The sequence below is a fragment of the Equus quagga genome, chromosome 16, assembly GCF_021613505.1.
Source record: "Equus quagga isolate Etosha38 chromosome 16, UCLA_HA_Equagga_1.0, whole genome shotgun sequence".
In the NCBI taxonomy this organism is placed as follows: Eukaryota; Metazoa; Chordata; class Mammalia; order Perissodactyla; family Equidae; genus Equus; species Equus quagga.
Genome location: NC_060282.1, coordinates 34,195,170 through 34,212,766, shown reverse-complemented (window position 1 = coordinate 34,212,766; position 17,597 = coordinate 34,195,170). Strand labels below are relative to the sequence as shown.

Sequence of the window (17,597 nt, the reverse complement as noted above, 5' to 3'; positions counted from 1 at the left end):
CCCTCCCCATCTCTTGTACTGATGTGTGGAACTGTTACTATTTTTTTCTTCCAAGAGTTATTTATCCTTTCCAGTGTTTATATCCTGTCTGTCCAACCAGAATGCAGCCTCTCTGATGGCAGGTGTTACACCTCATATTTATGTCCCCCACAGTACTCAGTAACGCAGTTTCTTATACATTTCTTCTACAGAGTGAGCATGCAACAAATATATGTTTATAGATAACTGATTAATACTGTCTTCCTCCTGCCACTGTGTGAGGAATTCAGACACCTTCCTGCACAGATAAATGCTCCAATTTCTTTTCTTGTGGGTAAATTGCCTTCCCATTATTCTGCCTCCAGAATCTTAGCTGTCCTTAAATGCCTGGTAGGAAAACAGAACCAAGAGCAAATTATGAACATTTCTCTCCTCTGGGGATAAGAAAAGGGCAGAATCACTGTGGGGGTGGAGTGAGGGTAAGACAGGAAGAAAACATTACAACAAAAATGTAAAGAAACCACCTTTAAGAAATTTTGGAGAGGCAGAGAGCATTCCAAATACAGAAGAAGGTATAGAGAAGAGGGCTTCACGGGAAAGAAAAAAATAAAACAAAGTTGTCTGTATTAGAGTATGGACAGAAAAACCTGTGCAAAAAGCCCCAGCACGAATGCCAAGCTCTGCCCTGAGAGGGGCAGCCTGCTGGACCCCCTCCAGAAGGATGCTTTCGGTGGGCTCCGCACAGATGGCAGCCCCATGTGCACAGCTGGAGAGGCCCCGGTGGCCCAGAAGCGCACAGCCCCAATTACAGGACCGAAGGCAGGCATAGTGAACTGATGGAAAATTTCCTTCAGGCAACATCATTTCAGCATAAAAAACAATATTGATCCATTTGCCTCCCAGCCAAAGAGAAATCATGTTAGACAAAGGAAATTAGGCAATAGGTTTAATGCGACTCCAGCTGCAGCTGCAAAATAAACCTAATGTACCCTGACTCTCCTTCCCAGGCTCGCTCTGGTGTGCACAGGCCACTCCACTGGGAGGGCGCTGAGTAGGTGATCCGCAGGCACAGGAAATCTTTTAAATGAAAAAGTCACTGCCCTCTGGTGTCCAGAGAATCCCACTGCCAGCAGGACCCGCTGGGAAGTGACATCCAGGATGCCGGCAGATTTGCAGGGACTCGTGCCCCGCGCCGGCCAAGTGCACACTTGTCACTGAGGATGAAGCATGCAGTCTGCTGCCCCGCAGCACAGCGAGGAAGCGTTGACCTTGGATCCACGGCAGCTCACTCAGCACACGCAGCTCACAGCTCTGTACGAACCTATATACGTCTATTCTTTAATCTCAGCTTATATGTGATGAGAGTTGGGAAATCAAAGGCCAACATGTGTGTTTGTGCAAAATCTGTGCGGCCGTAACCAGAAACCCTGATTAACAGGGAAACAGTTATATGTCTGTGCACACGTGTCCTGGGTGGGTCCCCATAATCTATAATTCAAAGATCGGGTATGCAATTAGAACAAAATAGGTGCAGACCCAGGTATAGAGGTGAATATTTGCAGACACCCCTTGGGGGATGGGAAGGGGTCCTGAGCCTGAGTCATCTAACTCCACTTCCTCCCACCCACATCCCAGCTCCACATCCCAGCTCCACATCCCGTCTCTCTCTGGCAGTGAGAGCTAATACCGCGAATGTCAGACTCACAATCTAAAAACCAATGACCGGAGCAAAAAGCAAAAGCCACACCTCTCTACTAGCCCTGCCCTTGCCGCCCTGGGTAAAGAGTGGCTTATGCCGTATTCACTTTTGTCTTCAGCCACCTAGTGTGGTCTCTGGCACATGGCAAGGGCCCAAAATATGATTTTTTTTAATGTCTGAATAAAGGAATGTGAGACAAGATAAAATGTAATAGAGACAAGTGGAAAGGTTTTCATTAATTATAAAAATCAAGCAATTTTACATGTTTCCACTGGGAAAAAATTGACAGCATTTGGTATAAAACAAATCAAGGACTAGATGGATGTTCTAGAGAACTCTCCCACAAGTATACAAACATGTACATAGTGTCTGAAATAGTGAAAGATTGGAAACAATATAAATGTCTACCAGCAAAAGAATATATAATAAATTATGCTATATTCATAAATAGAAAACTATACAGCAGTGAAAATGAATGAATGAAAATGAACGAAATAATCATTTCAACATGGATAAGTCCCACAAACATGATACTGAGAAAGTTATGCAATAACACATTCAGTACAGTCCAATTCATATAAAGCTAAAAACACAAAATTTTATATCTGTGTGAAAAGATAGATGATAGATGGAGAGCTAGACAGTAGATATAGGCACAGATGACTTGGGAGTGTGTCTATATAGAGTACAAATAGAGAGAAATACACGGGACTAATAAACATCAAACCCAGGATGCACAGTAGTTGTTGGGGGAAAGCAAGGAGATGGGTTTGGGAAGATTGCTACACAAGTATTAACTGTGTTATTCTTTGTACCTTTTGTTCACATTAAATATTGCATCTTTTAAAAATTGTAGACACTGTAAATTACTGTCTACTCAAGTGGACCTAAAAGTGTGATATAGAAAAGCAACCACTTAGCATAATCCTAATCATCTTAACATAAACATCAGAGAAGAAGACCCAATACAAGTTTAATTTATTGACTAAACTAACGTGATAAGATATTAGAACCTCATGCAGTCACTCACATTTCACTGTCTTAACCTACAAACAGTGATTTCACAAGGTGCCTCTTAGAAAATGTAATAAAGGAAACGCAAAGTTCTACATGTAGTTATAAAACTTCCCAGCCTCCCATGTTCCTGCTCTGGTGGCGTACAGGCAGAATCGTGTCCAGTCGTGGGACTCACACCTTCGTAGGACGTGCACAAGTGTGTGTCAAGAGCAGGGGGAGCAGAAGAGAGGTCAGGACACTGAGATTCTGCTGATCAGGGAGCCAAGGCTCCCTTGAGGGATCTGAGGATGTTTCTCTGGTGATGGGATGGCTCGTTGGGGGCCAACGACTTTCTTCAAATGTTTGAGTGAATCAAAGGACTGTCATATGAGAGCGTACATATTTTCTGCATAGCTCCAGAGGCCAAACATGTTAGGAGTGGGAAGGAGGTAAATTTTGGTGCAACCAAAGGAAGAATATCCAGACAATACAGCCATCCCAGAAAAGACTGAACTGTTTGGTTAGATAGTAAGTTCCCTAAAACTGGCAGTAATCAAGCAAGGCTATGGAGAACTCTGGACTTTAGGAGTTCCAAAGTCTTATCTAGGTCTATAACTAAACCAGTGGTTCTCAAACTTGAGTGTGCATCAGAATCCCCTGGAAGGGCTCGTTGAAACACAGATCATTGAGCTCCCAGCTCAGAGCTTCTGAGGTGGCAGGTCTGGGGTGGCAGCTGAGAATTTGCATTTCTAATAAATTCCTAGATGGTGCTGCTGCTGCTGGCCCAGGCACATACTTTAAGAAACTTCTGCTCTTTTAAAAAAAAAAGGTAAGCCAGCTTAAATTCAGTTTTTTGGAGTTTTGTCCGGGCCATTAAAAAAGACTGCCCTTTCCTAAATCCCTCACTGCCTCCAAAGAGACTTCTGCCGTGATCCTCTCTGGAAGGGAAGGTGTGCTTTCACTGGTGCCTTCTCTCAAGGCATTTCCAGGAAGCCACGGCTCTTTGCTTCTTATGAAGAATATAAGGACCTGGGATTCCTTCTGGTACTGACATTAAATTTCCTTTGATCCATTTTCACTCCATCATCTGTTTCCTCCATAACCAAGGGCCCATGATTTTAAGATAACTGGCCAGAATTAGGAGAGAGTCTGAGGCCAAAAAACAGAGTTATTGGATCCACAAAAGATCCAACCTGGCTTAAGCCATCTTCATGGCGAGGTCTGGCGATGCTACTGGCCGTTGACTCTGGAACGCGTCTTTCTCATGCATTGCTTTGGGGAAGAAGAAGGCAGAAGTGTCAAGAATTCTCTCTTATTTTTTAATTCAAAGGTAAAAAATGTAAATCTTGGTTACTGAACCAGTTCCAGGAGCAAACAAAGCACAATCAAAATTTTTAAATCACACGTTTGTTCACCGGCTCAAGACTGTTAGTATCTGTTTTATTCACTCAGCAAATGATAATTGAGTTCCCATAGGGACCTGGCACTGTTTTGGAACATAGGGATACAGCTGTAAATAAGACGAGCAATGCCAAAGACAGGGAAATATGTATGTTAGGGAGGAAGAAAAAAGGTAGCAGGTGCTTAGTTAGAAAAGCCCATGCCTTTCACACACCCACCGCCCCGGGTGTTTGTTTTTTGCCAAAATCCTAATGCTTAAAAACTGTGCTTACTCTGGCCAAGGCAACTGATCAATGATAGAATGGGTTCCTGCGATCTATTCCTAAGCTGCTTTTCTTTTATAATTTGCAAAAAGATTGCAGCTATTAGTAGCAAAGTCCCTGGAAATCATTTCTAGTTCACTTGCAAGGTTCAGTTGCATAAGAACACGTTTAAGTAAACAGCCTGGAATAAATAGTGGTTAAAATTTTACCCATATGGAGTCAGCAAAGCTAGCTGTTTTCCATGCAGAGTCCAAAACTTTTTTTAAAGCAAATGTCTTCTGAAGGCCACAAAATGAATCTTAGGTGGTTTGTTGGAACAGTTTCACCACAAATAATTTTTCAAAGGAGTCAGTTCTGGGGGCATTTAAAAGTTCTGATTTAATCAGCTTATCTTAGCCAAAAAGAATCCATCCAAGCTTCTCAGTTTGAGTCATTCTTGGTGAAAGAATGATGGGAGATGGAGCTTTATTATGAAATATAATTCTAGTACCGTTGGTCCTGCCTTAATTAAGCCATTACTGCAAGGACTTCTGAATCACAACTATAGCTAATAATAGCTCCCACTTATTTGATAAATTGGTCACCTACTGCCACTGACCACCTCCTACTACTAACTGAGCACCTGCTGCATGCCAAGTACTACTGAACATTAATTATGCACCAAGCATTCCTTGAACACTATCTTAAACACTTACAGCAATGCCATGAAATAAATTCATCATCATCCCTGTTTTACGAGTAAAGAAACTGAAATTCAGAACAATTAAGTATTCTTCCCAAGGTCACACCTAGTTAGAAAGTGGCAGAGCAGGAATTTAGCCCAAAGGCTTTCTCTTTACACTATGGTTCTGCTCCTGCCCGCAGTGGCCCGGATGGCAGGTTGGATTTTGTGTGGATTAGCAAAAGACACTTATTCTCAAGATACTCTGCTATCATTTGCCAGAACATTGTCCTAAATACTATATAAATCTATGGTAACTGCTATGTGAAAGGTGCCCCTGAAGCTATGCAAAAATACAACCTGGATACCCTTAAAGCAGAGGCCCTGACACCAGGCTGCCTCCACGAACATATGCAAGACAGCACAGTGAAAGGTCATGGCATAAATCTTCCTCATTTCCACCTACGCACCTGGTACCAGGCCTGGGTCTGCCACCCCCTCTCCCCACAGTGTACACTGCAAGAGTGTGGCTTTGGGGATTAGAGGAGAAGTTAATTATAAACACTCTTAGATCCAGGCATTAAAAGCAGAGGCTTCAGGCTGACGGACTTATATAAGCAGAAACGTGGCTGCTGTGCTTATGTGCATGTGTGTGAGGGTGAGTGAGTACATGCGTGCGCATATGCTTCTTTTGAGGAGAAGGAAGATTACAGTGTACAAATTAGTCAAAGGATACACAATGCCCAACTTCAAGGGAAAATGACCAGTAGCTCCTTTGAAATAGTCACTGATAATGTAGCTATAACAACAAGCCATAAGCATCACTATTTGCCAAAGGGCACCTTCCTCCTCATTTCTTCTTTTTCCCCACACCCCACAAACCCCACTACGCAAGGATGAAACAGTCATTCTTCCCCTGCTTTCTTTCACACATGACGCCCCTCTACAATTCAGAGGGGCACTTTCATGAGCTTCGAGTCATTACTCTTCACTGAATATAAAGTTAAATTCATTTATCTCTATCTTCAATGAGAAAGGGAAGAAAATTAAGCAGGAAAGATGGCACAATGCCTTCAAGAATGGTGTAGTCAAGGTCAAAGCCTGCTATAATTGAGCTAAAAAATAATAAACGAAAATAACTGTGAGCAGAATATGCCTGCTCTGCAGAACACAGTCCAGCCAGAAGTCTTCATTAAATGTTCCAGTGCACACAATGTGGTAGCTGCGTGTTTGTGTGCTTGAGATTCTGGGAGATACCCTGTAGCTCATAAATACTGGAAAAGGACAGTTGCCATAGTAACGAAGTGCTGTTTAATGAATACCAAAGAACTGAAACTCATAGGACAGTCTTAAATGGCCAGAACATGAGTTACTGCTGCTGCTGTGGGCTTGCAAGCAACTTACATTCCATCCTCTCTAACAGAATTTCTAACAAGTTGGCCAATTTGACCCATCTCTGTCCTGACCATATGACACCACAAGATTTTGTCTTGGCACCGCATGAAAATCATACTCTGGATTTCTTCCCCCTGTCTCTAAGATATTCTACGGAATGGGCCACACATTTCGATAGGGAATGTGTCCTTAAATTTGAAGCTTTGCCCCAAGTAGTGAAGCGTTAGGACACATACCTCTGTCATAAGCAATAGACACTGGTTCAGTGAGCCGTCAAGCTGAATCCAGCAGACCCTTTTTACTTCTGAAAAAGGTGAATGCTCCATAAGCACCAAATGCAGTTTGTCGTTATTGTGCAACGACACAGAGTGGCTACTGCAGCTGATTTCTGCGGGAACTTTTTACAGGCTGGGAACGTCTCAGGTAATCTTTCATTAGAATGTCCAAGCCTTCTCTGCAGTCTCGCACTCCCAATTCTCTCTCACTGTCCATCACCGCATGTCAGATTCCTCACCCTGAAATCATTCGGACTTTTACAGGTTTAAAAGAAAAAAAGCCTGGCTGCACTGCTCTTCATCCCCCGATCACCCTCATTACTTCAATGCAGTTCATTTTTAAGGTTACAGATGCTGTTGCAAGCATACTCACTTCTACATGCCATCAATAAGTAATGAGAACAACAACAAAAAATGAAAACATCTATGTACCATGAAGCCAAAAATCATTAGCAAATGCATCCATTCTCCAGAGGCTGGCTTGTTCTTGCATAACCAGCAGCTCCACTGGCCTCTCCGGGGCCCCTATCTCAGTGTGGGCTGTGGGCGCCCCCTTCAGGGTCTGGGGTGAAATGCGCATTGATCTCATTTGGATACTAAGTCATCTGCTGAGCAATTGTTTTTGCTAAAACCTTTCAGGAAATTTCCAAGGAAAATTTTGGGCAACCTCTAATGATGTGGTCAGACAGAAAGGCTTCACATCACCAGTCTTCAGCTAATGTTAAATCATATAGGTAAAACAAAAGGGAATATCTGCAAGAAAAAAAATGCCTATTGATATATCCATTTATTCATTCGATTAAACAATGCTTCCCAACTAGATGAGCTCTGCTTAAAATTGCTCTCGTCTGTAATAAACAAAATTAAAACTGGAGAGGGGCAGCCCATGACCTCCTCACCTTTCTACTCCCTTCCACAGTGTGAATCTGTTCTTTCTCTCATGTAATCCTGAGCCCTAACTGCTTCCTCCCAGATCCTCCCATGACTGCCTCCACTGACCTCACCTCCACGTTGTCAGGGCCACACGTCTCACTTGCTCTCCTCTCTAATGTGGTCCTATGCTGAGGACTGCACTAAGGCAAGAATGATCTTTCTTCCTTGAACATCAATGGCATCTTGCTTCTACCATTCATGTTATGTTCTTAACATATTCCTTAGATTGAGACTATTTGACTTTATATCTCATCTCTCTCCCTGCACTGTCCACTACCTAAAGGCAAGACCTGGATCTTGTACAAAGTTGACCTCACGCCTGGCTCACAGCGCTGCTCCTGGGCTGAGCGAGCGTGGGAAGGAAGGAGCACAGGAAAGCTGCTCTCCTTTAGCTCCATCTTCTCTAGAAGAGCTGCTCAACAAGCTCATTGCTCCCCAACCTCAGAAATGAAGGGGACACAAAGGAATTCAGACCAGCAGTTCCTCCTCCTTGCCTTGGATTTATCTTTATTCTTTTCTACTTGGTTTATCTGTACTCGTTCATCCTTTCAACCAACATTTACTGATAACTTGCAATAAGTTAAAAGCATGAGGTGAGGGAATGCTATTCTTCTTACTTTTCCTCTCATCGCAATTATTGCTGAGTAAAATCTTTCCAGTTTTCCTTTATGCCATTTCTTTATTTTTCCCCAGCTTTACGGAGATATAATTGACATATAACATTGTGTAAGATTAGGGTGTGCAAAGTGTTGATTTGATACACTTACATATTGGAAAATGATTACCATCGTAGTGTTAGCTAACACCTCTATCAAGTCACATAATTATCATTTCCTTTTGTGTTGAAAACGTTTAATATTTACTTTCTGAGCAACTTTCAAGTATATAATACAGTTCATGCCATTTCTTGATGACATCAGCCTTCCATGCAGTGTGGAAGGCTGTATCCTCCTCACTCACCTGTTCAACATTTATTGTGCTTCTACTCTGTGCTGAACTGGGCCAGGCCCTAGGGATACAGAATCAATTAAAACATAAACCTAGAGCATAATTCCCCACTCCTTAAGTGTGGGCTATGCAAAGTGACTTCCTTCTAACATTACAACACGGAAAGGGGAGGAAATGAGTAACTGTACGCTGGAGAAACCCAACAAACTCTAGCCAGCCAGCTGATCCAGGTCAACATCCCCAGTGACAAGTCACATGGCTAGCATGTACCCTTGAAAGGATGGGATGAAAATGGTACTTTACCTCTATGATCTTCCTCCCTAAACCCACAACCCCTGGCTAACAATGAGAAAAACACCAGAAAAATCATAACAGAGGGATGTTCTACAAAATGCCTGGCTAGTGCCCCTCAGAACTGTCAAGGTCATCAAAAACAAAGAAAGTCAGAGAAACGCTCACAGATCAGAGTTGCCTAAGGAAATGTGATGACTAAATGTAATGTGGTATCCCGGATGAGATGCTGGATGGGATCCTGGAACAGAAAAAGAACATTAGGTAAAAAATAAGAAAATCTGAATAAAGTATGGACTGTAGTTAATAATAACATATAAGCATTGGTTCATTCATTGTAACAAAGGTACCACAGTAATGTAAGATAGTAGTAATGGGAACTGAGTGTGGGGTATATGAGAACACTGTACTATGCTGGCAACTTTTCGATAAATCTAAAACTTTCCTGAAATAAAAATAAAAAATGGGATTAGACTTGAAGAATGTTAATGAGGGAGAAAGACAGTGAATAAAGACTGTGGTACAGTATTGTGCAGTAGACAATAGAACTCAGCCTGCAAGGGGAGATGAGGCCGGCTGTGACAGTGGCGGGGTAGTGTCTAAGGACAGTGGGAAGCCGTGGATGATGTATGGACACTTAGAGAAGGCTAAAAATATTGTTGCACATCAGAAAAGTCCTAGTTGAGGTCATTAGCAGAAATTCTGGTCAAGAACGGCCAACCTAGATTAGCAACTGTCTCATAAAAAGCAAGAATAGAGAAAGGCGGTCCTATGATCGACCTAGATAAGGAATCAGCACATGGTTTCTGCAGAATTCTCCAGCTTTTAATATGAACCATGATAAACACACTTTCTCCTTGTTCAAATATTCTTCTAAAATCCTTATTCTACGAAGCCTCCTCTTCAACTGCCCCTCCTTTCCTCTTTCCCACATTCTGCAATTTTCACATTGAAAAAGATGAATAATGATAGTGCAAAAAATTCTGCTGGTGGCTTAGAGAAAATTCTTAAATTAAAGGGTTGGAGAGGCAAGAGGCAGAGTAAGTCAAAGAAATCCAAAGGGAGCTATATCATTTCAATATATCTTGCCAAGTAAAGAGAACGTTTCTCCATTTTTCAAAAAGTTAGTAAAACCAGAAAAGAAAAACAAAAAGGTCTCCAGTCTTTTAAAAGAATCTGAGGGTCAGAGAAGTGGAACTCTGTGGCTCTTCGGCCCCCCTGGTCACTACGAGGCAAACAGCTGAGAAGACCTGAAAGTGAAAATGCACTCCAAAGAATGACACCAGCCAAGCTAGACAAAAAAAAGCAACCATAATAATCTACATCCTGTCTTCACGTAACACTTTCTTAGTTGACAAAGCATTTTCATGTATATTATCATGTGATTCTAACAAAAACCTTATGAGGTAGGTACAACAATTATTAATAATCTTATTTTACATATGAGAGGGTGGATATTCAGAGACCTTAAATGATCTGCCTAAGTCCCCCAGTCTGATACTGATGGAGCCAGAACCAGAACCTGCACATCAGGCTCTCGGGCTGTGCAGGTTTCCATTACACCCGGCGTCGGGGTGTGCACAATAGGCAGACGTAGATAAAGAAGACTGAGTGCTAATAATTAATGCCAATGTGTATCTTTACCCCAAAGAGACAAATATGAAAAGGTAAATATCTAATTTTCTGTTATCATTACTGTTATAAAGTGAAGGATAGATATTATATAAGAAATAGTAAAGAACTGATGAGAGAAAGAGCAGAAAGAAACCTAAAAGCACAGAGGCTCTTTAGCATGACCTTAAGTTAGTTATTCTTAGACTAGAAATGAGGGAAATTAAGCAGGTAATATATAGATGTTAAAAAAAAAAAAGAAAAATTAAACATCTGGATCATTATGTGCTATTCTGAAACAACCGAACAGGAAAGGAAGGACAAAACAATGTTATAGAAATCAGTAGCTAAACTTGTGAGAAAGTGGTCTAAATTTATACAGTCTAAACACATGACTCAAAGAGACATAATCACAGCCTATAAATAGCCTCCAAGCAAGAATATATGTGGTAAATAAAGGAAGTGAATTATTCACCACCTTAGGTTCGGGTCATTTCTCTTTGTCCAGTCATCTGAGGAGGACGATGCTTTATGCCTCAGCTGGCGTCGTCCTCAGAAATGAAAACAGCCGAGGAGACTCGTAGGCTGGGTGCCGCTGGAGATACCCAGTGCAAGGTTAAAAAGAAGAAACACAGCGATGGGCTCCGCCAGCTCCCCACATTATTAGGAGTTAGACTGGATAGTCACATCACTCAACAGAGTATTTTCATTTCTCCCTCACCTTGGAAAATGAATAGTAGAGAATAGAATCAAATCCAAAAAAGTTTTTAGTCACTAGCCCACTTGATGGGAAGAAAGAGGGAATATGAACAATCAAGTATAATATAAAGTGCTCTCTTTGATGTCGGGAGATAGTATGCTACTGAATCTCATGAAAAGCGTGCAAGTTTGCAAAGTCAGACACTGGATCAGCATTCTTGGATCAAACCGTCACAGACGCTGTTGTGCTAAAGTTTCCCCATCGCCGTAAGCTGGTCCCGTTTGTCTCACCTCGTAAGTCACCTTTTAAATACCAAAGAATTTTTAAAAACCACTAAGAGCTGTGCAAATGCAAATTATTACTAATTATTATCATTATTATGACTCTCCCAGATGCTATGCTTCAAAAACACCATTTTTCACAAATATTTCTTCCACATGATAGTTTTCTCCCTTGTGAAATTTTCTAGGTATTCTGATTGTCATGATCTCCTAAACCACAAGTTATTTCAAAAGACCCAAACCTTGGCACAGCTTAAATTGTTTGAATTACAATGGAGATGAGCCTGGGCGGGGCCCTGCTGGGCATTCAACAGCCCTGGCAGAGTGATATTTAAAACATCAGGAGCCCTGGAAACACAGGACACTCGATCCATCCACAGACCAATCCAGACCAGGCAATTTTTTTCCATTGTCTTCCCAAGGACAATTTTTCTAGCCTAGGAGAGAAGCTGCCTGCATTTGGTTTTACTTGTCTTCATTTCTTATGCAGGGAGGGGAGTCTAGACCGTGTGATAACCAGGTATTTAGTCCTTAAGTGGGCAACAGTTTCTTGTTAACATAATAGCAAAGGCCCTGAGTTGTGCCTTGTTGGTATCTTAGGCCATTTATGTAAATAAGATGTTCATACCACCATTTACTGCATTGCAGGGATCATAAACAAAGACGAGGTGATACAGGTTTTAAAGGCTATTTGCAATGACCAGGGACGGCCAACTATGTGAACTGGTCCCTGAGCTGGGACAGCGCATGCCCAGAAGAGAGCGTCAAGCTCAAAAAGGCAAGTATTTCTGAGGGAGTATGTGGGGCTTGTTTTAAGCTCATAGCAACGGTAGCCTATTGCTTCTCGAATGGTCTTCTTCTGCCCAGAGGGTAGCCCAGGAGAACTTCAGCTGAAACCGGGTCTTCATGACAACACCACTCCCAAGAAACTATAGACTTTTGCTTACTACAATGAAAAACCTAAGAGACTTTGAAAATAAATGCCTATTCAATGAAGATAGAAGGTCCATTGTACCCCTGTTTACACATGTATGCTTGCACACACACACAGTGTCAAAGTGTGTAGGACTTTCACTATTAAAACTGCACAGTTTATAGAAAAACACAAATCAGGATGCAGGTGTTGTCTGTGTTAACATCCTGTAAGGAGAAACTAACAGAGTTTCAGCCTCTATTGAATGCTTTCCTGAGTTAGTGGAACTTGCCAAACCTGCAATATTAACATAGAATTATGGAAATTGGAAACAAAAGGCTGAAGTCTACTGGGAATGATAGGCTCAAGAGGAACTCAACTGGAAAATTTGGCTAACTAACAGTGACATTCTTTGTGCTGAAATTTCTCTATCTGAAAGGTTTAAAAAGGCTGTAATTATTTCGAGTTTTTAATTCAGCCCTTTTCAAACCGAGCCTTTTATTTTCTTCACTGCTCTGTACCTTTCCTCCATGTGAACTCAGGCGTTGGCCAAGCACTGAAGTGGTAAATTCACGTTGGTTTTATACACATATCCATTTCCAGGGAATGGTACGCAACACAAATTTTGCATCCTTTATGCCGAGGAAAACAAAGGAATATTTGTACATCAAAAACTTTATCTTGTGCACAGGCTCAAAATACCTGAGCATGGCTAAAAAAATCACCTAATAAGAAATGGCTGATTAAGGCCAATGAATAATTTCTTTGCAAGTTAGTGCTTTTTCTCCACATGGAAGCCAAGGAATACAAGATGTTAGACTTACCTTGTGGCTTTTGGGTCCCAAATCACAATGTCAGCATCTGATCCCACAGCTATTCTTCCTTTTCTTGGATAGAGATTAAAGATTTTAGCTGCATTTGTGCTGGTAACTGCCACAAATTGGTTTTCATCCATTTTACCATTATGCTGTAAAACCATTGAAGGAAGAAAACGTATTTGTACTAATGATCAAATACTAGAAAATCTCCTATCAATAAAAGTACAAGTATCTCCTAGAGCCGAATAGTACTGCACCTGATTTCTTTCACTGTGAAGCTGAACACAGCTGTGGATGCTGATAAATCTTAAACAATCATAGTGATAATGATGAGGATGATGGGGTACCATATGGAAGCCTAAAGATAAATTGTCAAAAACCTATCAGCTTAAAAAAACACCCCCACTAATTTTTCCCACCCTTCCCAGAATCACCCGGACAACAGCTAAATGTTGGCAATAGCATTTTCAATTCTTGTTTAAAGTTTACTACTACATTTATCATCTGGCTTATTCATTGCAGACGAGATTTATGAGATGATCATGGAGACATTAGATGGAATTTTATAGAGTTAAAATGAGATAGACCTTTAAATTGGGTAATGTTGCTTTCAGAAAGAGGAAAAATCAACTCAAGAGGTTCAATTTTGTGCTATTGAAATTTACATGAACCAACAATCATGGACAGTCTATTGCAAGAGATTTTAATATGGACAAACTCTGGAGGGATGTAATCCCTCTAAAATGATTTTTTTTTAAATGCTGAGAGTTGGGGCCCGCCCTGTGGCCAAGTGGTTAAAGTTTTACAAGCGCTGATTCAGCAGCGTGGGTTCATGGGTTTGGATCCTGGGTGCAGACCCATTGCACTCATCAGCCATGCTGTGGAGGCATCCAATGTACAAAGTGTAGGAAGAAGGGCACAGATGTTAGCTCAGGGCGAATCTTCCTCACACACACAAAAAAATGTTGAGAGTCTATCCCTATGTACATTTATACGACAACAGCATCCTTAAGGTTTACTTAATTATCAAAGGATCCCTGTCTCAAAAAGTAATTAAGAGCCACACCCTGAAAGTAATATTCCCATAAGTAAACCACATTAAGTTTCAGAAAATAACATAGTTTCCTGTATGTTATTAAGAAATATTTGATTACTTTAAAGCCATTCATATACTTTATATATTATGAAAACCTGCTGTAATGAAGATACTCATTATAATAACACAAGTTCAGAGAGAAAAGCTGGACTGTCATCAAGAAAATCTAAGCAAAGAGAAAGAGAAGAGAAGTCATCTGGGATACTTAGAGTTAGGGTAGAGGAAAGGAGGGGAAGAGGATGATTAGCAGAAGACAGGGCTATAGAGATACTTTGAAAACTGTTACATGTCAATTGATTGTTCAAATATTCTGCAAGTAATGGAGAAAGTTAAAGGGTTTTAGAGAGGAAAGCAGTATGAACAGATCTTCATTTTTTGTTTTTTGTAAAGACTGGCACTTGAGCTAACAACTGTTGCCAATCTTCTTTTTCTTCTTTTTTTTTTCTTCTCCCCAAAGTCCCCCAGTATATAGTTGTATATTCTAGTTGTGAGTGCCTCTGATTGAGCTATGTGGGACGCCACCTCAGCATGGCCTGACAAGCAGTGCCATGTCTGCACCCAGGATCCCTCCCGGCAAAACCCCAGGCCCATGAAGTGGAGCACAGGAACTTAACCACTTGGCCACAGGGCCAGCCCCTAGATCTTTGTTTTTGAAAGGTAACTCCAGTCCTGGAGGACAGAATAGATTGTAGCAAGCGAGAGACTGGAGGCAGAGGTAATAGCAGTAAGACTACTGCAATGGTCCAAATGAGAGATGGCCCTCAGACTACAGTGGGAGACATGAAAAGGAAATAAGGAGGGATTTTGCAAATAAAATTGACAAGACCTGGTAAATAATTAGAGTTAGAAGTGAGTAGTACATGTAGGGGATTCTGAGATGTGATTAATGTGTCATCTAAGGGAGGGTTTCTGAGAGATGGGTGAGAATGGCATGTCATTGGAGACCTCAGGTCTAACTGGGCAAGTCTCCAGGTGCTGATCTTTGCAGCTACACATGCCCACTGGCTGGACAGGTTAACATACAAATATTTAACCATTCAATTCTCCATTTTCAGGGAGAAAATTTTAAATCATAGAGAGTCTTTTTCTAGACTTCAGATTATTATTTATGTGACCTCATACAGAAGTTTTTAAAATATGATATCCAAGCGTTCTTAAAAAGGGACAACTACAAAGATTTTGTGAAAAGGAGGCATGAACATAATAAAAATCCTTCATATATTTTCAATTACTCCAAGTATTTACACCAGTGACACATGAAGAACTGGGATTCAAGAACATGAGAAATCAAGTAGAAGGACCAAAACATTTCAAAGACGTCAAGAATAATACTTTGGGTACTCAATTTAAATTCATCTCCTACTGTCTGCAAAACGACGCAATGCATCTTCTAAACTAAACTATGCAGAGAAAGAAATTATTTCTTTGCTGATAGGATCCTGGAGGACGGGTGATGGCGGTGATGGTGTTGCCTTCCCAGTCTCCACTCTAATAAAAACAATCAAAAAGCTTCTCCATGAAGGTTTGTGGTACTCTGGTCCTAAAATGGGCTAGATCCTGGCTGAAGAATTAGGCCAAACAGCCTGGATCCTGTGAAACTCACCACGCCTTTTTCCCATATTACTGACATCCGGTCTTCAACACCATTCACTCCATTGGGAATCTTAGTAAAATCATCCTTTCCAAGAGCTTTCTGGCAGGTGTTGAAAGTGCAGTGGTCAGTCCCTGTTGTGGTTAGATCACCACTAAAAGAAAAACACACGAAAGTGATGGGGGTGTGTAGATAGAATATGTCAGGAGGAAACTACCGTAACCTTTCCTAATCTCCTGTTCCCCTTCTCGCCTGAAAGTCAGAAAACTGCAATGGAGAATGAGTAGCTTTTTCCAAGTACATATTTCACCCACCTCCATCTCTATTCTGGGAAGTACTTTTGGAGAATGCTACTCTTACAAGAAGCATGGTGATAGGTTCTAGGCTCAGCTCCATCACTTACTGGTTCTGTGATTATGAGCGTGTCCAATGCTCAGTTTCTCATCTAGAAATTGATAATTATATGTACTTGATGGTGATTATTTCAGGATCACTGGCAATAATGTAAGTGAAAATTCCTCTTGAGTAGAGTACTACACAAAGTTGCACCATGGTGAGCCACATGAACAGAGGCAGCCAAAGGGCAACATTGGGATGAGCGGAGATGTGACATTGGCTGAAGATATTGATGTCACCAGCAAGAGGAATCCTTTAACTTGAAAATAATCTCGGGGATGTAGAAGTGTGAAGGAGGAAAGAGGCTGAAAGGAAAGGGCAGGTGATATCTTGTACAGTCTGTTTGGAAAAGCTCTTTAACGTGGATCTGAGCATCTGTGAATGGGAGTGTCAAAATGTCCACAAATGGCGTAATTCTCAAGAAAAATGATCATAATCTCTGAAAATAGTTTGGATGGCCTTTCATGAGGATAATCTACTCGAGGGCAGGATTTTGCCTTGCACCCCTGCAGTGGCTCTGCCCTACATCATAACCAGTGGTACCTACACAACAGGCACATATGGTTCCCAGGTTACATCAGCATGGAAAAAAATACAAGAATATTCTGAATGATAAAAATAAGGCGTAATGAAGAGACCTGGCCCTAGGCAATAACAGATAGAAAAGAAAAGGAGAAAATCAGAAAGGAGTAAAATTTCAGGAGAAACTATCTGATTTCTCTGTGTCTAGGGAACGTTTGACACCATATCATAAAATAATTAAGCGAATGCTTTTTGGTCTCCAGATGAGGGTCTCCCAGGGCCTGTCAGGTGAAGGAGAAGAGAAGAGGAAGAGGAATAGAACAGAATAAGTCAAGTAGAACAGGAGGTCAATGGAAGGTCCAGATGGTAGGACAAGATCTCCTACACTCAAACCCGAGACTCGTAAAACATCTTATTTTGACAAAACACTTCACAATCATCTGCTAAATAATTACTTAGCCAATAGATTCATGAGGAAATCAGGCGTTGAAGGGTCTGGTCGCAGGGGTGGACCCATAACATAGTGGGCTGCGTGGTGCCATTCTTTATTCCAGTAGTGAGTACCATCGGTGCCGAGACTTGCCGCTATGGGTTCTCCATAGACCACCTTCCCTGGAAAGTTCAAAGGAAGCATTCAGTGCCTTAATTTGTTCTTAAGAGAACCATTTGACAAACAAATAAATGTTAGTGTTCTTGGTCCTAGCAAAGGAGAACACCAATCCCAAACTATAATTTACCTTTATGAACAGGATTTAAAAATCAAAACTGTTGACTGAGTTCCAGTCAATGTGCATTGCATGTTGTGGTAGATGATTGTACTCACTCACT

General features: G+C 41.3%; 1 protein-coding gene across 1 annotated transcript in view; it reads right to left on the bottom strand.

Moving 5' to 3' along the window:
* DPYS (dihydropyrimidinase) overlaps nt 1-17,597 on the bottom strand; it is an 80,159-nt gene that overhangs the window by 26,929 nt on the left and 35,633 nt on the right. The window contains exons 6-8 of the mRNA XM_046642521.1: nt 17,225-17,381; nt 15,864-16,005; nt 13,171-13,313 (exon numbers count right to left, since the gene is read on the bottom strand). Coding sequence (XP_046498477.1) covers nt 13,171-13,313; nt 15,864-16,005; nt 17,225-17,381 — 442 coding nt within the window. The remainder of the gene's footprint in view (nt 1-13,170; nt 13,314-15,863; nt 16,006-17,224; nt 17,382-17,597) is intronic.